Consider the following 22,375-nt stretch of genomic DNA (forward strand, 5'->3'; position numbering starts at 1 on the left):
AAGAACGGATTATTCTTATCACTAACATTTATTAAACAGTAAGTACTTAGGTGGAATGAATTCAAAAACTTTTTGATCAAATTTTACAGTTATTGTGAAAATTAATGAAATTAATATCAAACTACAAAAGAAATCTCTTATGCTTAGAGATGAATAATGAGTTTTATTTGTGATATTTCCATTTTTCAATGCAAACAGATAAATTTGAGGAAAGTTTAGCAATATGTTACATTAAAATAATATCGGTGTCAGCTACTGATAAGTTTCTATCTGTATAATCTTTATACCTTCATAAGATTGAGTGTAAATAAAAAGAAATATTCATTTCCAGATAAAATCATTTCGTATTATATATTAATTCTACTTATTTGCGTTTATTGCAGATTTTAAAGTAGCAGGGTCAAATAACCATTCTCTTAATTTTTCAATACCTTCATTAGTTATTCCACTAGTTTCAAATATAGTTAGCTCTTGCGTAATTTCTTTTTGCAGACGAGAGTATTGAAGCATAAGTAAGGCTTCGTTGCGCATTTGACGATAAGAAAGATCCATTTTGTTCAATGTTAATGCAATTTTTATATTTTGCAATCTAGGGTCTACTAATATAGAATATAGTAATACTCCTGCTACACTTATCTGGCAAAGATTACTCGCATCCACTACATAAATAATTTTTCGAACCTAGAGATTAAAAAATTAAAAGTTTTCTCTTATTTGCAATTTCAAAAGTATAACTATTACCTTGTCAAAATAGTGTTTCCATATCGGTGCCATACTACCTCCAATTTCTTTAATAACCATGTCAAATTCACCTGAATTGTTTTTGACTGTAAAAAGATTTATACCATTAGTAGAAACAGTATGAGTTGCATCATCTACATCATCTCCCTGTAAACATTTCATTAAAATAGTTTTGCCAGACTTAGCAGGACCAAGGCATAAACACATTTTAAATGGTTTAACTTAATTTTGTTTACGTGGGAAATTATTTTTAATGCTTTCATTGAAAAATTATCATCTTATGTGTATATGTGTAAAGGTTTATTGATTTAACAAGTTCGTATCTATAGAGAATATAAATATATATTTATCATTTTGATACTAATTAGCCACATACTTATACAAAAATTTGAATTAAGCTTTAAAGAATAAATTATCTTTAGTATGAGATTCAAGTATTTTATCAAACTTTTTATAACACTTTCATACAATTTAATGTACAAAACTTTAAAACTCTGTACATTACTATTACTAATTTATGTAGAAATTTTATTTCCAAAAACAAATTCTATAAACTTTGTCAAAGATACGGAAAGTGTTTTATTATTACACGTAACAAACACTAAATATACAATGAACTTATGCAAAATACAACATTGTTTAATTATCAATTTATGTATAATTTTACAAATACAATGCATATTGGATGTAATATTATATGTTATAGGTGAAGTACACGGTAAAATACGGAATGGTATATAATTCCTCTACAAATTTTATTTCCCTCTAAAAATTATATATTTCATGTGATGTATAATATACACAGATTACCTTAACATATACATTTCATCACAATTACATTTTAAGATTATTTGTCCATTCTATCAAGAGGATAAACATCTTTCTTTTCTCTATTAACAAATTAGAAAACAATATTAAATAAATTCGGTACTAAAAAATCAACAAAACATGGCTAATGCATTAAAGTTACCATATGAATAACAATTTAAAGTAACATGTACAGAACAAGATACATATATGCATATTATCAGAAAAGAATGAATGGAGAAAGAATAATTATTGATAGTGAGAAAACTGCAACAATTACTATTTGGTAAGATATGCAATTTATCAATAAACTCAGATACATATGTCTTATTAACGTTATTGAAATGTTACAATATTAGTACTAAGCATTTCAATCCTTTGCACTTATTAAGCAGTGTATAAAAAGTTAATAGTCTGAAAACTTAATATAACATATAAATTATAATATCAGCATTTGCATTTATTGTGTTACTGTTTAATTAAGTATGCAATACTATATTGAAATACATTCTAATATAAATATATTTTATAACACATACAAAGAAAAAAAATTAAGTGCAAAGGTTACAGAATTTTGAATTATAAAGTGCAATTTTTAGTCTGATTTAGGTATCGTTTATATGTATTTTTATTTGATAATACCAAAAAAAAGGACTTGGTAACGCGCACAAGGCACAGCAGGTTTGTCCTCAATAGCGCAAGTTTATAAAATCGAATAAATACTTTTTTCTTTCATCGCTTTTTACAGACAAAAATCTAGTACATTTCTCTAGTGTATTGTAAATATTTCGATCTCATCACAATACCAATAATTTAATTTTCTGTACAAACGTATTTATATTATTTATGTGCATTGTTTTGTAAATAAGTTATGTATATATATATATATATTATAGGTGTATATACATATAAATCTAGTTCTCTTAATTTGTACAATTATTTTATAGAAGTTTACTGTACTCCAAAGTAATTCAATACTTTTTGTCTTAGGAGCACGACTAGACTAAGATGTATTAGTACAAATTTGGTTCACCTATAACAAAATCCGCACTTGTAGTGGCATTTGCCATGATTGCAAACGTTTGTCTTTGCTACCAGCTATGATCTGTAAACGTAAATATTTACATATTATGTTAAATCACTTTTTTTAAATTACTTTAACAAAATAAATACCTTATTGTCTATAATTTCCATACTTAATAACATATTGCCTGGTCCAGGTATGCTACACACAAGTCGGTGATCCTGCAATTTGTTTAAAGTTAAGCATCATCTTTCATAATATTGTTTTCTTTTTTCTAGATAAAATATTAACCTTCGTATTAAATACATAAATATTTCCGTCGTAACAACCGGCAAACAGTAAATCTCTGTATAGGCGCATACAAACGATTCCTACTCCTGCATCATACTGTAATATTTGTTCACCATTCTATGAAGAAGAGATACGTATGAATTGAGTAAGTTTTATACATACATACTGACTAATTATATTTATAATTTTTACTCACTGTAAAATCAAAGACAGGTATAGATGTGCTACTAGTTCCACAATAAATTAGATTATTATCACGCATTAAACTATACACTGTATGACTCTTTTGACCGCAAATTGTACGAAGAAATAGGCCGTTTTGAGCATCTCGTATAGTTATCGGTTGACTCCGTGATGCTACAATGAGAACTTTTCGTGGACCCTCGTTGGTTGCTTTTAAAGCTAGTACAGATTTATCTGAAAACTGTATACTGTCTCCTTTGATAACACCTAACTGGGAAAACAGTGTCTTCTTTTACAAAAAATTCATACACAATGTTATAAAACACAGTCTTGTTTATGATATTTTTCTGACAAACCTTTATGTGGTAGCGGGATACGTGACCAGACTTGGTACCAATGAAAATCATCCCCCATGCTTCATCCATACACTGTACGGGGCTACCTATGTCTGCTGTATCTCTTACTTGTGCTCCAGTCTAATGAAAATAATATATATAGCAGTGTATTTTATATTGCTGTATATTATAATGAGACTTTACTTACCGTGATATTATAACATCTTAAAGTTCCATCCAGTGAACCAGAAAACATCCATTCTTTACTAATATCTGTATTGGTTGTTTTATATACATATAAACAAGTTACTGCTGCTTTATGACCTTTATAGATGTTTAATATTCCATTAGATGCTTGATTGTACCTATATATTCTGCCATCTTCACTTGCAGCTAGGAATGAATTCTCAAAAACCTAAAGGACATATTTGTTCTTACAATTAAATGATTAAATGTAATCAATGTTAATGTAACATGACTTTTAAAACCTCACCACAGAATATTATGTTCAATCATAGAAAAGTATTATTTCTTCTTTAATATTCTTTAATTTTTGTGCAATATCAGTAAATGGAATCAATTGTTTATTAAATAAATAATAATAAAAAAGGTAAAGAAGGATAATAATGAGTGAAATCTTTGAAAATAGAAATTTAGACAATTTTATTAAGACTATTCCTATTAGTAGTACACTTGTAGCTAACGAAATTTTTTTTATAAAATATAAAATTTTTAATTGATAACAAAAATGAGAAAAAACAGTATTACAAACTTTTATGAAAAAAAAAAAAATAATGAGCACCTTAAAAAAAATAAAATGTTTATATAAATAAAAAGAAGTAATGAATTTATATTATTAATATTTTCATTTTATTCTTCTTCTACGGTGCCGTCGTTTCTTTACCTTAATATCTAATATAGGACCTTTGTGGACTGTATATTGTGTCCTTGGTAATTCTTTATCATCGTTCGTATCTATCACAGTTAATGTTGACTCAGAATTACTATACTGTTGGTTTGTAGTAGAAGTTTTCTTTTCTTCCACAATTTCAATATCTGGATTTTCACAATCTTGTGAAATATTTAGTGTAACTGGCTCTTTTGTTAAAGTTGGCATAACATCGATATCGGGATTTGTATGCTCTGCATTATCGTCCTCAACGTTAATTAAATTTATTTCATTATTGAAAGGTTGTGAGCTTTTAGATCTGTTCAATTTTGATGATTCACTTTGTGAGCATTCAGTCATTGAAATTTTTCGTTTAGTACATACACTTGGCAAATTTTTAATTGATGTTAATTGCATAGCATTTAGCACAGAATCTACTTGAGTTGAATTGAAGTATGTACAGGAATTAATTTTAGAGATCCCATACCTCTGTAATACATCAGAACTTACATCTGGATTTAAAATTGTATGCTTGCAGTCTGCTAATCTTACTTCACAACTTGTCATTTCTTTGGTTGTATATTGTTTGCGTTTTTTAATTTCTTTCACTGGTTTATCAGTTAAAATTGATTGTTCAGAGAGGATCTCAACTGCTGGAGGTTCACATCTATATTTTTTCCTATTTAATACGAATTTTTGAGGCTTGGATTTTTTAGTACTTGATGGTGTATTTTCAGCTTCTTTTTCAGATAACAATGTATGTGATATACCGGGTAATGTCATTTGTTGTTTATCCTGTAGCTCTTGGTCAATATATGGAAGATCAGTTTCCAATTTTATATGTTTTGTGATTTCTTCCGTATACCTCGAACTTCTTCGCACAGGAGGTTTGCTGCTTCCTCTCTTACGTTTAGACGGCCTTTTACTTGATGTTTCTCCACTTTTCAATGTTTCTGCGCTGTTTGCATGAAGGGAAACGGACGCCCAATTCTTGTTATTATTTTCTTCATTAGAAACTTTTACTTTTTGCATATCTTTCTGTTCTTTAAGATTTACAATGTCTTCATCTTGGGACATGTCATTAAATTCTTGAGAGGTAATATTCACATCATCCTTTTTTTGGGAAACTGAAGAATCATTCGGTTTATTTTTGTTTACTGTGATATTAAAATCTTCTTTTGAATTATAAGGAATCTCAGCTACAGGCATTTGTAGAGTATCAGAAAGTTCCTTTGTTACAGGATTCGTATTAATATTAACATCTTCCTTTTCTAAATTTAATTCTTCAACTTTATCTGCTTTTTCTTCATATAGGACTGTTTTTGTAACATCTGAGATATTATTGATGTTATGTACATTTTCTATATTTGAATCTTCAATTTCTATGCTATTATTTTCCAAACTTTCTTGTACAACGGGTTCTGTCATATTTTCTTCAGACATGTTGTTAAATATGGGCGTTTCAAACAAATTGCTTACACTCTTTGATGTTACACTGTTCTTCAAATTTTGTTGAATTGGTTCATCATAGCATAATGTTGATTGTAAATTGTCTTTGTTAAGATCGTTATTTGTATTATCTTCTCTTTCTTCTAACGATTTTGATTTTGAATCTCTTTCTACATCAGTTACGTCAGGTACAATATCTCCAGTATCACCACTTGATTGTCTCTCTGATCCTTCTACATGAAACTGTTCTGCTCTGTTTTCTGCCACAGCATTGATTACTTCAACCACATTTCTCCAAAGCTGTTGATCAGTATTTGTTTCTTCTAGTCGTTGATCTCGGGAATTAAGTAGTTTTTTCTTTTTGTGTAACTTTTTAACACGCAGTGCGGATAATGATAATTCCTCTTCTTCAGGAGTTAAATTATCGACAGCCTCTGGTACACTATGTATTTTTCTCTTTTTCTTCTTTCGCGTTTCAACTCTTATTTTTCGCGTTTTCGCCATTTCTTTCTTGTATGTTTCCTCCAAAAGGGCAAGTCCTGTATTTGATTTCTTTTGATTACGTACACTTGAATTCTGAAGAACAGAATCCCAAGTACTATCATCAGAATATATTAATGGCTTCTCCAATGGTTTCTTCTCTAATGGCTTTATTGCTGAATTTAAACGTATATATTTCTTATTTGAAATTTCTGTTGTATTCTCATTATTTTTTACCGAACAGTTCTCTTCATCTTTTGACAATTCTGTAGATTCAACAACTTTTCCACCGTCTTTATTAAGATCTATCTCCACTTTAGTATCGCTAGATGAATCTTCTTTATTAATTTGTTGTACAGGTTTTCCATTAGAATCTTCTTGAGATTTAATCTCATTTATTGAATTATGACTAGACTTATGTTCTGTTGTTACTTGTTTTGCACTGATTTTCTTAGATGATGATTTAATTCCATTAGCTTGTCTCTTTTCTGCAATTGACTCTCGTAAATCACTCACACATACATTACTGTCTAATTTGTTTTCCAATTTTTTAGTTGTCCTTTCAGATCTATGCTTTTTCTTTTTATTAGAAGTTGATGATTTCTTACCTTCGGTATTTATGATCTCTTCTTCGTCAGAATCACAAGTGGAAGTACAATTTCCCTTTTTCTCCGCACGATGTTCCCGTTTATTTGGTATTTTAGATACATTTGATTGTACAGAATTAACCGTGATGTCCTTTACGGATACAGTTTCTATACTTCTTTTGGCACACTGATTTGTTACAGGACTAGGTTCAAGATTCTGTATTAAATGTGACATTAACACAGACGGTGTTTCCACTTTATTTTCATGTACTACATTATTTTGTTGCAAATTATTCTCGGTTGGTAAAGTATCGTTTGTCAGCATCTGGTATAGAGTCATTTTCTCCGTCATTAATTTATGAATCTCAACATCAATCTCGATCATTCTAGCTAGGATCGTTTCTTTCGTGTTTGGATGTTTAACTTCCACAACATCTGAGTTCACTGCTTCTTTTATCATCTTTTCTGACACATCACGCTTCTTTCGTTTTTTATGTTTCATTTTAGATTTATTTTTTACATTATGCAATGCATCATTCTCTTCTCTTTGGTTTGATTTGCTTAAAGTTTTTGAAATCGATTTATCTACAAGACTATCCTTTTGTTCGCTGCTATTTGTTTCTTTATTCGATTTTAAAAACTCAACATTCGTTTCAGACAACGATGTACCAACTATGGATAGATTTTCTAATGATTTTCTTAAAGTAGTTTTTGTTGGAACATTTAACTTCAGCGAGGTTTCACTTTTAGCGGATGTAGTTCTTGATCTTATTACGTTGAAACATTTTAAATTAAGTTGAGAATTATTTTCTGGTATATTAATGGTATGAACATCTTCTATAGTTCTTGATTCTCTAAGTGATAATTTAGGTGTTACCGATCTTACGGAATCATGCAGAGACATATTGTTACTATGTAGAGTATTTGTTTCAGTATCCTGTGGAGATTCTGTTAGAATTGTTGATATAATAGAATTAGTTGATTTAGAATTTTGTGACTTCTCTTTATCCTCTGTGGAAATGATATGATCTTGATTCTCTTCACGATCATTATTCTTATCCAAGACTTCTGATAAATCTTTGAAATCTATCGAATTGAAGTTCGATGATTTAATGCTGTTCGTTGAACACCTTTCTTCTTCGAGATGTTGACTCGTAAATATATCTGCATCTCTTGCAACACAGTCTTCAAGATCTAAATCAAGAGTATTTAATTTCTCAATTGATTTTTCATCTGCATCATCTATATACTCATCCAATACAATAAACGGTTCACTATTTTCGTCAAATGTATCCTGGCTGAGTGTATTGATCATAGGTGAAATATCTTTTTCTTGCTCATTTTGCTCTTGTATTATATTACCATCTTCTGTTTCTAATATTTTTCCACCCACCTCAGTGTTATCTATAATGTTTAAATTATCGTGAATAATTCCATCGGTAGTATCTCCTTCGGTAGAACTTTGAGGTTTTATTAAGTTACAAGCTGATGTTTCACTGTCTTTTTTTCGTTTTTTAGAAGACTCATTGTCAGTAGCTTGATCACTACCAGATTTACTATCAAGACGTGGTTCTAACCATTGCTCAGAACATTCTTCGGCATTTTTTTCATTACTTTTATCGTTTACTTTTAAATTATACAGTTCAGATACCCGATTAATATTTTCCTTAATGGATTCCTCACGAAAACCTTTGAATGGACTTTTTGGACTACATGGAGATTTGTCTTCCTGTTCTTTATCATAATCACTTGCAATTTCTACAGCTTGCAACTGAAGCACAGATTCATTATTATCCTTTGCATTGTCATTCTCATTAACAGCTTTTAAAGCTTGTGTATCTTGTATATTTGAAGTTATATTATTTTCAGTTGTGATAGGAGTTACATTTTCTTTTTCAATGTTAATATCAACACGTTCACATGAAGAAAGTGATTCCTTATTAACGATATCTGGAGGAGATATTGTACCTGTTTCACATTCTCCTATGGTAATAGATTTTGCGATGGAAATTTGTGGAGTATGCTCAAGTGGAATTAAACTCACTGATAATTCTTTACAAAGAGGCAACACAGGCTCAGCTGTTCCTACACTTACTTCGTTAATTTTAATACCGTCTTTTTTGTTTTTTAAATTTGTCGAACTTTCTGAAATCTTTTCATTGATCTGATCAGTAACTTGTTCATTATCATCGTCGGTAGACGAAACACCGGTGGTTCCTGCTGTCATAGAACAAACATTATCTTCCTTAGGTTTACTATCAGCTACCAATGCATCTGCATTAGAAGATGTTTCAGAATGGGTAGTTTGAGTTTCAGATAAACTTACACTTGTTTCAGTAATTTGAATAGTACTACTTGTACTTATAATTGCTGGTATATGTGCACCTTCAATATTTTTATCTATACATTTTTCTGCTTGTTTCTCTCTTGTCAACAGTTTTTTCTTTTTTTCAACAGATTTTTTCACCTTTTCTTTCTTTAGTTTCAATTCTTTACCTCCTTCTGATCGAATGTTTTTAAATTTAGCGGAATCGACTGTAGACGGTAGTAGTTTTGTGGACAATAGTACAGTCGTATCTTGAGAAGAAGATTTCAAATCATTTTTATGAACCTTAACAGAATCATCAAGGACCGTATTATTTTTTTCAATATCTAATCTTGACCCACTGACACTGTTCGGCTGTACAGAAACTAAAGATTCTTTATTCTCTAAGTTAATTTTCTCTTTAGCTTCTTGCTTAGAATTTTCCTTGGTCGGAATATTTGCTGGTTTAGTTGTATCTAATTGCGGATCTCCAAACTGCTTTTTACTTTCATCTAATTCTATCGTCTTTATCTCGGTGGCGTGTATCGGTGAAGTATGTCTCAAAGTTTTATGAAACGAAACAGAATTTTTTGAATTTTCTTTTAATGTATCTTGCTCTTTTAATCGTTTCTGCAACACACGTTCTTTGTACGCTTTAATATCTATTTTCTTATAATTACCTTTTCTCTCTAGTGCAGAAGTACCTGTTGCAACTATTTTCTGATCAATACACTGACTACTTACATTAACTTCAGTAATAGGATTTGAAGTGCTACACATAAGTAACTTTGTGTTCATACCATTATTATTACTAACAGTTTCAATCTGCGGTTGAATAAGTGTAGACGGTTCAGTAATGTTTACAGATACGTTAATCTGATGAAAAGAATTATTTATAGGCGAAACAGCATCTATTCGTTCACTATTATTCTTTATTGTTTCATTATTTTTCCTCTTCTCAATTTGGTCTTTCATGCTTTTACTCTCCATGTTTAATATATTATTTTTTGTAACTGCAATTTGCTTCTCTTGAATATTATTAAATTCTGGCATTTGTTTTAATTGTGCCTTCGTTTTTGGTTGCACCGTTATAGAAACAACGGTTGGTTTATTCCTATTTTGCGACGACGTTATGTCACACGTAACCCGAGACATCTGCTGTTTTTCTATCTGTGAATTTTGAGATTCAATTAGTGAAACTAAGTCAGATTTATTAGCCAAAGTGGGAATAATAGAAAAATTATTAATTTCATCATTAAATGTAACATTCTCCTGGACTGTACTTACTGCTGGTTCTTCCTTGACAATTACTTCCTTTTTTATTTCATTCTCTGTGAGTAATTGGAACTCTTCCATGTGCTCGTTGGATTTTGAAGTATCAGAATAAGAATTTCTGCTCCTCCGTTTTTTCCTTTCTCTCTTGCGCCTCTCCTTTCTATCTCTTTTCCTTCTTTCACGTTTACGAGATTTACGTTCTTTATATTTACTCTTTTCCTTCCATTTTTTTTCTATTTCCGCAGCCACTTCGTCTCTTATCGTTTCATTAAGTGATCTTTTCTTCGCGATCTTTTCCTTTTCCTTAATGACTTTTAACAGTTTTGTCACATTCGGAGAAACAATTTCCTCGTCAGTATCGCTTGAACTAGTTGTGCTTAAATCACTGTTACTTTCCGATAATTCAACTCTTCGCATTTCTTCTGATTCACTGATACATAGGCTCGATAGAGAAATTTCACGCGTCGTGGGACTTAAGCTTAAATGTCTCATTGGTGAATCTGATGAACAATATCTCTGTGTACGATAATTTTCCCTCTCCTCATTTTTTGTCTCTATTCTCAGATTGTCAACACTGTTAGAGGAACATTTTCGTGGAATCGTTAAACCTGTTGTGGAATTTATAGATCCATACTTGGCTTCCCATTCCTCTTTAGTTAAATTTCTGAATGAATCTGGATCATCTTGATCTTTTCTGTTCCATCTTTCGTACCTTTCAGATCTGAAGGTATCCAAATCCGTACTTTTACCATGTGATTTAACCCGTGCGATTCCAGCTGAAAAAATGTCATCAAGATCAGCAGCTGTTTTATTAGAAATATGCAAAAATGTGTTACGTTCTAGAGGTTCTATCGCTGGTTGCATCAATGAAGAACTTTTACATGATTTAATAGATTTTTCTGGTACTAGCGATAAAATCATACTTTGCTTTGTACTTTTTCTTGTTTTATCTGTAACCTCTGACAATATATCATCCAGATCTGCTTCATTGAACAATGGTTGTTGTTGTTTCTTATTTAATTTATTAGACTTCAATAACTTAACGTTTTCCTGTGAAAAAGAAAAATGAGAAAATTCTTCCCCATTGTACAAAGAATTATCTTCTCCAGATTCTGTGATTCCTTTATTTGAACGTTTAGTAGTATTTATGTTTGAAACATCATTCTGATCTGCATTTTGTGTTTCAGGTAATTCAAGATCAAACGGCATTGGATCAAGCTGCAAGACTTCACTTAAATGATGAATGAATTCCGTTGGTAAATCTGTAATAGCCACTACAGCACCTGGATCTAGCATTGCATTCAATTGATTCATAAATTCTTCTCTATCGTACTCTTTCATTTTTTCATCTTCTGTGTTTCTCATTTCTAAAGAAAGAGAAGGTCTTTTTTCTTTTACCAAATGTTTCATTGCAATATCGAACTTGCGAAGACTCGAATTATTAACCATATTGCAAATATCGTTTTTACTCATTTTCAGAAAACGACTGATCACTCTACTTTTCCACATAGATTCTGAAGTAGGAGCTTCTACCTTTTTAGACTCCTTTTTGGACGTTTGATTCTTTTGTGTATTCAAATTATTTGAATAATGTGGATGTGATATTTCCAAATCTTTGGTATGATCTTGATGACAAAGCGTGTTATTTAATTGATCGGTCTGTATGTAATCTGTTAAGTTTGCCTTAGCATTATCCTCTTTCTGCTGATTCTCATCTTGAATTGTACTATTTCTTTCATTTTCAAGACATTTTTTAGGCATCACCTTTTCTGTACTGCATTTTTGAGTTACACCTTGCTGATAAGTTTCCTTATTTTGTTGATTACTTATAGGAGCTCTATTCCACTCTTCTGATTTATGTATTTTCTTTGTTTTGGAACTTAAATTAAATACTACTTTAGGTCGAATTTGATCTTGTGTTAATAACGTTCCATCGTTATTTTTATTTTGATTTTGTGGAATTTGTTCTTCATCCATTGCTTTAATATCCTCTTGCTTTTGATTATTTAATTCTGGACCACAAATTATATTTTGTTTACATTTTTTATTTCTATTTTCTTTCTTTTTCTGCTTCTTTAATATACGAGGATATTCTTCCTCTAACGATGAAGAATTAGGTACATCTTCATTTGGTATAGGAATTTCTGATGGTGTTAATGGTAATTTCGAACACACTGATGGTATATTTTCATTTTCTACTTCCTTTGTCATATTCATGACTTGTTTTGCAAATTCCATTGCCTCTTGCATATCTTCCAAGCCATCATCCATATTTATACATTGGCTGGAACTAGAAGTTTGTTCTAACGAAGGTTCTTTTAGCTGAGGTAGTGGAACGTTAGTAATATTTATAGGTGGTGGAAGTAATGGAAAATCTCTCATCATTACTTGCCCATTATTTGTTTGTGGTACAATAGGTTGAAAATTCGTTTGTACATTAGAAATGTAAGGTTGATGAGTCGGTATATTCATAGAAGGTAATTGAGGAAAATTTGATGCTATATTAAAATCCGATATTGGTGTTGTTTCCATTAAATTTACGGGTACTATATTTGATCTTGAAGAATCTAATGGAGTAATTAAACTCGAACGTTCCCGTGATGAAAGTCGTGGGTCAAAAATCGGTGGTGGCTGAAGAGTTTCATCTCTTTTATGAACTTTTGCTGCTGGATGTTGAGGATTAAATCCAGGTAACTGTTCGTTAGTTGAAATTCTAGGTGGTGGTCCTCTTGGATGAAAGTTAGGATGTGGCTGCATAATAGATGCCTCGATCACTGCATTTGATCTTATATTTGGCGGAGGTTCACTTGGATCAAATGCAAGAGGCAAATCTTTAGAAGAGAATGGTACATTCTGTTGATGATCATGGCTGGAAACAGGTGCAAATGGTGGTGGTGCTCTTGAACCAAACATAACTGGAACCAAATCATTTGGCTGAAACGGTGTAATATGTCTCGGAGGAGTCATTCTATTCCCATGAAAAGGTAATCTTTGAGATCCATGAGATAATAAATTTTTTCCATTTTGTTGAAACGTCCAACGACATCTAGGTCCTTGAATTCTTGGAGTAAACCTAGGAGGTATGTTAAAGACCCTTGGTTGAAAAACAGGTGAATTATTCAATCTTGTATCATGATTTAACTTATTTACTTCAGTGTAACTTGGACATACTGAAGATTTTGAGCGACAGACATTATCTAAATGAATTTCTTCACTGGAAGGTGAAATATTTAATGACCTTTTTTGAGAATGATCAGATATGTTTACCAAATTTTGACAAGTTTCTTCTTGGGATACCTTAGTTTGTACATCATTTTGATTTTGCTCACTGTTTACTAACTTTGTTTCTGCATTATCAATTTGATGAACAGTTGTATCCCTTGTATCTATTAGTGCTGAATCTCTTTTTTTTGAAAAATCTACTTGAAACACATCTTGATCATTTATAATTGTTTCCGATTTAGATGTTGCTTTCACCTTACTCAAATCTGAAGATTTTTCTGTTGTTAAATCATCAGTTAATCTTATGGATGCCAAATTTATTAAATTCTCTTTTAAATCAGATGACTTTTCATCTGTATCATTTGAATTTGAACATGTTAAATCTTCTATAACATTATTGCATGGTACATTTAAATTTTCTAAATTACATTTAGAATTAGGCAAGTCATGAACAATTTCTGTATGATATTCACTATTTTCTAACATATTTGATTGATTCAAAACATCTTTATCCTGTACTAAGTTTGAGGTATTTAAAGATTCTTCTTTATTTTCATCAATAACAATAATTTCATCATTTGTCACTTTATCTGTAGGTCTCTCTTCAAAAGTAATTAAAATTTCATCATTATTAAATGTATCATCTGTATTCTCAAGTTTTGAACTATTGCAATCAACTCTACCTATATCTTTGAAGTCGGTAAAAGTCAAGTCAAGTTCTGGAGGTTCATGTCTAAGTTCAGGAATACCCTTGTTTTGAGTATTTTCTTCTACTGAACCATTATTTTGTAAAACAGATAAGTCATCTTCCCAAAAATTTGTAAGCTCTTCTTCTGTTATAGAGGATAATTTCTGTTTTAATTTATCAGCTGTTTCTGTAATCTTCTGCTGACGTTCTTCTTCAGAACCAAGCAGAGGAATATGCGGTACTATTGCAGATTTATCATCTACTTGCTCTTCTTGTAATAATGATGCTCTAGGTGCAGGATTTCTTACAAAACCCACACAATACTGAGGAGCTGGTGGTCTACCCGGACCAGAAAATCTTACTATTCCACGACCACTTGCTATGCGTCCTCTATTATTTGGTCGAAACTGTAAATTACCTCTATATTGTGGATGCGAAAGAAAATTTTTATTTTGTTGCCATAACATGAAATTGGGACGTTCCATCCATTTTTCAGGTCCAGGTGGTCGCGGTGGTCGTGGATGATTAAATCCAGGATGCGGAAATCTGGGCCCATTGAAGCTATTGGCAGGACCATTTGAACGAGCTCCCCTTAGTCCAAAACCTCTTCCTCTGAATCCACTATTGCTCATTGCCCACTGTTAATAATGTCACTTTAATTATGGTAGTACATTTGAGCCTACAGTTCTTTTACAGTTCTTTTATCATTCCATAAAAGGAAACATTTTATAGAAATTTGTAAATCCATTATAACACACATTTTAATAATTTCATAGTTAAATGAACTTGATGCAGATATTTAAATAACTATAACTTATTGTAAGTAACAGTCAAAATTGTACATAAAGTATATAGAAAAGAATATTCTATTATTCTTAAATGTTCTTGACAACAAAAATTCTTCAATTACTGTGAAGTTCCACAACATGTACTATGATCAACATAAACATATTTCTTTGTGTTGTTACAAGAAGAATATTATGTATAATCTTTCCTTCATAAACGCAATAACAACAAAACGACGTGCACTTATTATTCAAATCGCCATGTTGCACGACAAATATCGTCAACCTCAATAAATAACAGACAGTTACCTCTTAAATGCATCTGTTCAACTTGGTTCAACTGAAATGCTTTTTTTTTTTAATTGTAGCTTTTTTACGTGACAGTCAACGATCAAACACTATATACTGTATGTTGCATTCGCACCATTTGCACAAACACGTTCGTTATGTACAACCGTCATGTTGTATTGCGCCTTTAATTACATTTTTCGCTGTTCACATTTAAAAACCCAAACTTAGTCACGAACTTGCAAATTTATAAGATCGTTCAAAACATTCAAATTATTTTCAAAATTATCAGGGTTCATTGTTAAAAACCTTATTGCTATGTAAATATCACACCTTATACTATTACATCTATCTTTAGCAACTTTTACTATCTTTTATTGCGCAATATACATACATTACGCGCATAGAAATAGTTGCAAATGATGAAACAAGATTATTTTTTCAATTACCATATAATTATCAATACATTTATCAATATAACATTTTACATGATAATTTTTATTGAATGATGTTCAAGAGTTGTATAAAGATAGTTTTGTAAAGATTAATTTCATTACGTTTGAGGGAGTTTGCGATTGTAAAGTTGAATTGTGAAAAGATTTTTATGTAGGTATATAAATTAACTAAAAACATTCATTATAAGGAGAATTTTGTAATCTCCACGGCGTTTTTTATTCTTATCTAAGTTCATGGTTTATAGTTTTTGCACATTTTGGAACACACCAATAGCAAGCAAATTTTAGAACACGCGGCTGTCGCAATAATCTAGCCACTGACGTGCCAGTGCCAGTTGTACAGTTCGGTACAGTCTCTTTACCATCACGAGAGTCGAGAGTGAATATCAGAGTTGTGATTTTCCGTTAGAGGATGGCCGCGATGCTGTCCAACTGTTCGCGGTTTGTGCCTCGTATAAGAACAAGAATTAGTATATCACAAACGAAGGTGAGCTTTTCTTTCATAATTACGTTTTTCGTATGTTAAGTACACCCAAGATACACATGACACCTACATTAAGTAAAAAGAACTTAACGCCCTTTGAAGTAGAGAACATACAATCAAGGTTGCCGAAATACTACCCTTACCTTCAACATTGATTATATAATAGCATCTTAACGGTGCATGAATAAAAAATTAAAAAATTTTCTACAACTGTCGACTTTGAATTCTAGTCTACGAGTCTATCGAATTCTCTTTTTAGATGTCTTCGTAGAATTCGGTCGCCTTTAAGCTGTTTATAACTTAGAAGTCAAGGTTTCTTTTCTAAGATAAAAACATTATCTATTTTTATCTTTTCTTTTATACCCATTATTTTTACATCATAACGTTTGAAAAGTAGAACAATGAAGAAACGTTTTATACATGTTAATCTTTATTTCAGGTTGTCAGATCTTTACATAGTCAAGGTAAGGCTAAATGGATATTAAAAATGATGAAACTTAAAAGATTGGTGAGCTATGTTGAAAATCTAAAAATATTATCTTTATAGAGAGGCATATCAACATTGGGGATAACCATGAACATAAACTACTAATTGTATCAAATCATTTTTGTAGGGCACATACTATTTATCCACACCGAACATGTGGTCAGCAGGAATTCTCAGTTGTAAGTTAATTATTACACATTCTTAGATTGTTTGATTCCTAAATAGCATATAATTAATTTAATAGTTTCAATCTAAATATATATTGTTATTTAGATATACAAGGTATAAGAAATTTCACTGTTGGAGAGATCAGACAAGACATGTTCATTCAACAGCCACATTATGTAAGTAAATTTTTAGGTAGATGAAAAGAGGTACTGAAAGTGTTATAGATTTTTATATAATTTATGTTTGTAAAAACAGGGGAAATAAAGGAAGTTGTAGTACCAGCATTCGCGGAAAGTGTAAGCGAAGGAGATGTCAGATGGGATAAGAAAGTGGGTGACCAAGTTAAAGAGGATGATGTCTTGTGTGAAATTGAAACAGATAAGGTAAAATAAATAAGTAAACAACTGTATACAATATTAATATGGTGTAATTTTTAAATTTATGCTAATTTGTTTGCAGACCTCAGTTCCTGTACCATCACCTGGCTCTGGTGTTATAAAAGAGGTTTTTGCAAAAGATGGTGAAACTGTAAAACCAGGACAAAAATTATGTACTATTGACATTGGTGCTACTGGCGGAGCTGCACCAGCAACTGCAAAGCCTGCAGAAGCTCCAAGACCTCCACCTACTACCGCAGCACCGCCGCCACCACCACCGCCTCCGCCACCACAGCCAACACCTACACCACCGCCGCCACCTCCATCAACTGCTGCACCTCCTCCATCTGTACCACCTCCAGCAGCTAAACCCACACCTCCACAGGCACCTGCAGCATCCATGCCAGTTGCTGCAATTAAACATGCTCAGGTAAGAATTTTCAATGCAATTTAGTTACTTTCTGTAATAAAAATTTCGAAATTTCTAGGCACTGGAAGGTGCGAAAGTACAGCTACCTCCCAGTGATTATTCGCGTGAAATCATCGGTACGAGGACGGAACAGCGAGTGAAAATGAATAGAATGCGATTACGTATTGCAGAAAGGTTGAAAGATGCTCAAAACACGAACGCTATGTTAACAACGTTTAATGAAATTGATATGAGGTTGTTATACGCTACTATAGTTTTGATTCTCAATATTTGTTCCATAATTATTAATGGAATTGTATTTTTTATAGCCGTCTCATGGAATTTCGTAAAACACATCAAGAAGGCTTCACAAAGAAATATGGTTTAAAGCTTGGATTTATGAGTCCATTTATTGCGGCTTCTGCGTATGCTTTGAAAGATCAACCAGTAGTAAATGCTGTAATAGATGCCACTGATATTGTTTATAGAGATTACGTTGATATCAGTGTCGCCGTTGCAACGCCGAAAGGTCTTGTTGTACCAGTTATTCGTAGTGTAGAGAACAAAAATTTTGCAGAAATTGAAATTGCTTTGGCTGCTATAAGCGATAAAGCAAGAAAAGGAAAGATATCGGTAGAAGATATGGATGGTGGTACATTCACAATAAGCAATGGTGGTGTTTTCGGCTCCCTTCTGGGAACACCTATTATTAATCCGCCACAAAGTGCTATTCTTGGAATGCATGGGGTATTTGATAGACCCATTGCAGTCAAGGGCGAGGTAAATGTCAAAATGTTTGATCTAAAATAAATCATTTTATTAATTATGTCAATATTTTTCAGGTCGTAATTCGTCCAATGATGTATGTCGCTTTAACGTATGATCATCGATTAATTGATGGGCGCGAGGCTGTGATGTTTTTGAGAAAGATCAAAGACGCTGTAGAAGATCCCAGAATTATTTTAGCTGGTCTTTGAGCACCATAAATATTTTCATTGCATCGCTTCAAATACGGCTCTCATTACATCCAGAATGTTTTGTACACGTATTATATTATGTTTATCGAGGCTTTTACTTAAAAACATATTTCCAAATAATTATTAATCATTGTGATAAACGAAAGTAAAAAAAAACACTATTACATAATCGAAGTAACATAAAGTACTTCAATGTGAAGACTTTATCTTATTAACGAAGTATTGTTTCGATTCATTGATATTTCAATATTAAATGAATTGATCTTTCTACAACATAGATTTCGACTTAATTAAACTGTTGTCCTTTCATATATCATACTTCTAAACTCAAAGTGACGTGCAATATAAAAGAGTTGAAATGTAGATTTTAATATTTTTATGGGCTCACACTTGAAACGCGCTATATAATTGAAAAAAAACTTAATATCGTCAAATCGTAAAAGATTTCATAATTTATTTAATATTATAATGATATTTCTGATTTTATATATGGCTTATATTATTGGACAGCATGTTTTTGTTATTTCACAATATGTAATGCAAAAATTTCGTGTATATTTATATTTTTTAAAACTGAAGTAAAACAGTAAACAAATGTTGGTAACAATAATGTCATTATTTTTGATTATTTATTTTATTCTGATGACCTTAATTTGTGAGACGTCATACAGAAGCGACAATTGAAAAACTAGAAGATATTTTATTGCAAAAAATAAATGTATCTAAATACTGAAATAAAATTTCATTAAACTAAATATCGTTAACGTTGTTCAACTATACTCATGCACATTGAAAATGGATGAAAATCATTTCTATATTTGCACTGTTTATTTATAAGTAAAACAACATATGTATATTAATCCCTTTTAATATGTTAATTAAAAGTACTTCTAATGAATCTTAATGTTATTATTCGTATGATAAAAGTATACTGTATAATTTTATAATTATATAAAAATCATTCCAGCAATTTTAAAAATATATCGAATTATTTCGATATCTTACGAAAACAAATATCGAAATCGTAATCGATACAACCTTTTCAGTGTGAATGACTTCGCTGTTTCGTTCAATGATCAAACAATAGACGTGTGATGGTACGTATTTTTAAATTGCTTGAAATAAGTATAAAATAATCAATTGATACTATATAAGAGAATTTGTAATAAAACGTTTAACAAAATTTGCAGGAACTACAATTTATGATCTCTTTTCTTAAATGTCACTTAACATTTTAGGTTAACGTAGTGTAAAATTTTTATTTTGTTATATGAAGTCTTACTGTATTGTTCAAAGTGAAATGTTTTATGAACTATTGATATCTCTCAATTAATTTATAATATATTTTCAAAAATTGGATGTAATTTTTAACGTTGCAACAATTACCGTTAATAGGGACAAAATCAGTCTGGTACTGGTGGTACAGGGGGTGATAAGAAGGATGATAAAGATAAGAAAAAGAAGTATGAACCCCCTATTCCAACAAGGGTTGGCAAAAAGAAGCGCCGTACAAAGGGGCCAGATGCTGCCTTAAAATTACCACAAGTTACACCACATACACGTTGTAGATTGAAACTTTTAAAGTTGGAACGTATAAAAGATTACTTATTGATGGAAGAAGAATTTATTACAAACCAGGAAAGACTAAAACCACAAGAAGAAAAGAATGAGGAGGAAAGGTCTAAAGTTGATGACTTACGTGGAACTCCAATGTCTGTTGGAACATTAGAAGAAATAATTGATGATAATCATGCTATAGTTTCTACATCTGTTGGTTCTGAACATTATGTGTCAATTTTGTCATTTGTGGATAAAGATCAGTTAGAACCAGGATGTTCAGTTTTGTTAAACCATAAAGTTCATGCGGTTGTTGGAGTGTTAGGTGATGATACTGACCCTATGGTTACAGTAATGAAATTAGAAAAAGCTCCACAAGAAACTTATGCTGATATTGGTGGTATGTATTAATAGTTACACTAATATTAATATATTCAAATCATTTACATATTTTTTATTGTTTAGGACTTGATACACAGATCCAAGAGATTAAAGAATCTGTAGAATTACCATTAACCCATCCAGAATATTATGAAGAAATGGGTATCAAACCACCAAAAGGAGTTATACTTTATGGTCCACCAGGAACTGGAAAAACGTTATTGGCTAAAGCTGTAGCTAATCAGACCTCAGCAACTTTCTTGAGAGTTGTTGGGTCTGAACTTATACAGAAATATTTAGGAGATGGTCCAAAACTTGTAAGAGAATTGTTTAGAGTTGCAGAAGAACATGCTCCTTCCATTGTATTTATAGATGAAATAGATGCTGTAGGCACAAAACGATACGACAGTAATAGCGGAGGAGAACGTGAAATTCAAAGAACTATGTTAGAATTACTTAATCAACTTGATGGTATGAAATATTCTAAATTTGATTATTACGTTTTAAATGCGTTGTTATTAAATATTATTATTCGTTTAGGTTTCGATAGTCGAGGAGACGTTAAAGTTGTAATGGCTACAAACAGAATTGAAACTTTAGATCCAGCGCTAATCAGACCGGGTCGTATTGACAGAAAGATAGAATTTCCATTACCTGATGAAAAAACAAAAAGAAGAATTTTCAATATTCATACTAGTAGAATGACTTTAGCACCTGATGTGAATCTAGCAGAATTGATCATGGCTAAGGATGATCTTTCTGGTGCAGATATAAAGGTATGATTTTAATGTACTTTAGTGAAAAAATCAATTTATATATTATTTACTAAAGAATTATTGTTTTAGGCTATATGTACTGAAGCTGGTTTAATGGCGTTGCGTGAACGCCGCATGAAAGTTACTAGCGATGATTTCAAAAAATCTAAGGAAAGTGTTTTGTATCGAAAGAAAGAAGGTTCGCCTGAAGGATTATATCTATAAAATTCTATAATTCTTTATTTACAATCTCAGCATATGAATATTATGTATACTAATAAAAAAAAAAATACAAAAGATCACATTTTAGTTAGGAAATTACTCATCTTCAGAAGGTTCTTGAACCTGATTATGCATTTTGAGTACATCTAACTCATTAATATTTAATTCTTTCACATATGGTTGAAAGTATTCATAAAGGGTTTGAATAATATTTAAAGAATATGTTCTTTGTTCATTAATAATCTGTGACAGTGATTTTTGCATATCATTTCTACCTTCAGATTCTTCCATACATATGTAACATGCACCTCTTCTAGTTTTATCAAGAATTTCTTTTATGTGATCAGGAAGTTTAACATCTTGTGGATTAAAGTTTAATATACTTTTAAACTTCCCTAAAATGAAAGCTGTTTGGAAAGCTTCTTTATATCCTATATCAAAACCTTCTTGAAAAACAGAATCTGCTCCACTTGCTACTCCCTCTCTGTAACCATGCTTAAAACAATAAAGTATGGAACATAAATATATTAATAAATAATATGAACATTTATAACAAGGTATATGGATTAAAATATATATATATAACCAATACCTTTTTAGCAATTTCAATAGTTCGATTCCAGTCTTTAGCGGCAATATTTAAAGAATCATCAGTTTTTACTACATCTAAAGAATCTTCCATATTATTTAAGGAATATTTGTATTAATGCAGTACAAAATTTTGCACGGAAACATAACCTAATAAACGTTGACC

The 22,375-nt window shown here is 31.2% G+C and overlaps 5 protein-coding genes across 7 annotated transcripts; 2 read left to right on the forward strand and 3 right to left on the reverse strand.

Moving 5' to 3' along the window:
* Positions 1-20: 20 nt before the first annotated feature.
* Positions 21-1,009, reverse strand: LOC117603118 (ADP-ribosylation factor-like protein 16). The gene is made up of 2 exons (XM_034321924.2): positions 742-1,009; positions 21-681 (listed from the first exon to the last, which is right to left on the reverse strand). The coding sequence occupies exons 1-2, from the start codon at positions 946-948 to the stop codon at positions 361-363; spliced, it is 528 nt and encodes a 175-aa protein (XP_034177815.1). The 5' UTR covers positions 949-1,009; the 3' UTR covers positions 21-360.
* On the reverse strand, positions 742-15,722 carry LOC117603114 (uncharacterized). Of its 3 annotated transcripts, none has more exons than XR_013063129.1 (9): positions 10,379-15,722; positions 4,286-10,261; positions 3,590-3,796; positions 3,403-3,522; positions 3,060-3,317; positions 2,864-2,980; positions 2,722-2,793; positions 1,552-2,653; positions 742-827 (listed from the first exon to the last, which is right to left on the reverse strand). XR_013063129.1 is itself a non-coding variant. In XM_034321913.2 (8 exons), the coding sequence occupies exons 1-8, from the start codon at positions 14,906-14,908 to the stop codon at positions 2,582-2,584; spliced, it is 11,352 nt and encodes a 3,783-aa protein (XP_034177804.2). In that variant the 5' UTR covers positions 14,909-15,722; the 3' UTR covers positions 1,363-2,581. The 3 variants fall into 3 exon arrangements, 1 of the variants encoding a protein (XP_034177804.2); XR_013063128.1 differs by having other exon boundaries at positions 756-888; XM_034321913.2 differs by lacking the exon at positions 742-827 and having other exon boundaries at positions 1,363-2,653.
* A 404-nt stretch (positions 15,723-16,126) lies between these two features.
* Positions 16,127-19,501, forward strand: LOC117602674 (dihydrolipoyllysine-residue succinyltransferase component of 2-oxoglutarate dehydrogenase complex, mitochondrial). The gene is made up of 9 exons (XM_034320975.2): positions 16,127-16,291; positions 16,728-16,752; positions 16,903-16,954; positions 17,049-17,119; positions 17,199-17,326; positions 17,403-17,750; positions 17,809-17,984; positions 18,059-18,509; positions 18,572-19,501. The coding sequence occupies exons 1-9, from the start codon at positions 16,217-16,219 to the stop codon at positions 18,704-18,706; spliced, it is 1,461 nt and encodes a 486-aa protein (XP_034176866.1). The 5' UTR covers positions 16,127-16,216; the 3' UTR covers positions 18,707-19,501.
* A 155-nt stretch (positions 19,502-19,656) lies between these two features.
* On the forward strand, positions 19,657-21,767 carry Rpt2 (26S proteasome regulatory subunit Rpt2). The gene is made up of 5 exons (XM_034320976.2): positions 19,657-19,803; positions 20,102-20,663; positions 20,729-21,115; positions 21,185-21,420; positions 21,490-21,767. The coding sequence occupies exons 1-5, from the start codon at positions 19,801-19,803 to the stop codon at positions 21,622-21,624; spliced, it is 1,323 nt and encodes a 440-aa protein (XP_034176867.1). The 5' UTR covers positions 19,657-19,800; the 3' UTR covers positions 21,625-21,767.
* Positions 21,622-22,355, reverse strand: LOC117602677 (uncharacterized). Its single transcript, XM_034320979.1, has 2 exons — positions 22,214-22,355; positions 21,622-22,116 (listed from the first exon to the last, which is right to left on the reverse strand). The coding sequence occupies exons 1-2, from the start codon at positions 22,301-22,303 to the stop codon at positions 21,718-21,720; spliced, it is 489 nt and encodes a 162-aa protein (XP_034176870.1). The 5' UTR covers positions 22,304-22,355; the 3' UTR covers positions 21,622-21,717.
* Between the last annotated feature and the right edge of the window lie 20 nt (positions 22,356-22,375).

This window comes from Osmia lignaria, chromosome 12, assembly GCF_051020975.1.
Source record: "Osmia lignaria lignaria isolate PbOS001 chromosome 12, iyOsmLign1, whole genome shotgun sequence".
NCBI classification, from domain to species: Eukaryota; Metazoa; Arthropoda; class Insecta; order Hymenoptera; family Megachilidae; genus Osmia; species Osmia lignaria.

Coding starts and splice junctions, on each gene's coding strand:
- LOC117603118 (XM_034321924.2), bottom strand. CDS start 948: ATGTGTTTATGCCTTGGTCCTGCTAAGTCTGGCAAAACTATTTTAATG. Junction 682..741: donor GGAAACACTATTTTGACAAG/GTAATAGTTATA, acceptor TTTAATCTCTAG/GTTCGAAAAATTATTTATGT.
- LOC117603114 (XM_034321913.2), bottom strand. CDS start 14,908: ATGAGCAATAGTGGATTCAGAGGAAGAGGTTTTGGACTAAGGGGAGCT. Junction 3,797..4,285: donor GTCCTATATTAGATATTAAG/GTAAAGAAACGA, acceptor TATGTCCTTTAG/GTTTTTGAGAATTCATTCCT. Junction 2,654..2,721: donor TGGAAATTATAGACAATAAG/GTATTTATTTTG, acceptor TTACGTTTACAG/ATCATAGCTGGTAGCAAAGA.
- LOC117602674 (XM_034320975.2), top strand. CDS start 16,217: ATGGCCGCGATGCTGTCCAACTGTTCGCGGTTTGTGCCTCGTATAAGA. Junction 17,327..17,402: donor GTGAAATTGAAACAGATAAG/GTAAAATAAATA, acceptor ATTTGTTTGCAG/ACCTCAGTTCCTGTACCATC. Junction 17,985..18,058: donor TTTAATGAAATTGATATGAG/GTTGTTATACGC, acceptor TATTTTTTATAG/CCGTCTCATGGAATTTCGTA.
- Rpt2 (XM_034320976.2), top strand. Junction 20,664..20,728: donor AACTTATGCTGATATTGGTG/GTATGTATTAAT, acceptor TTTATTGTTTAG/GACTTGATACACAGATCCAA. Junction 21,421..21,489: donor TTTCTGGTGCAGATATAAAG/GTATGATTTTAA, acceptor TTATTGTTTTAG/GCTATATGTACTGAAGCTGG.
- LOC117602677 (XM_034320979.1), bottom strand. CDS start 22,303: ATGGAAGATTCTTTAGATGTAGTAAAAACTGATGATTCTTTAAATATT. Junction 22,117..22,213: donor CTATTGAAATTGCTAAAAAG/GTATTGGTTATA, acceptor TATTGTTTTAAG/CATGGTTACAGAGAGGGAGT.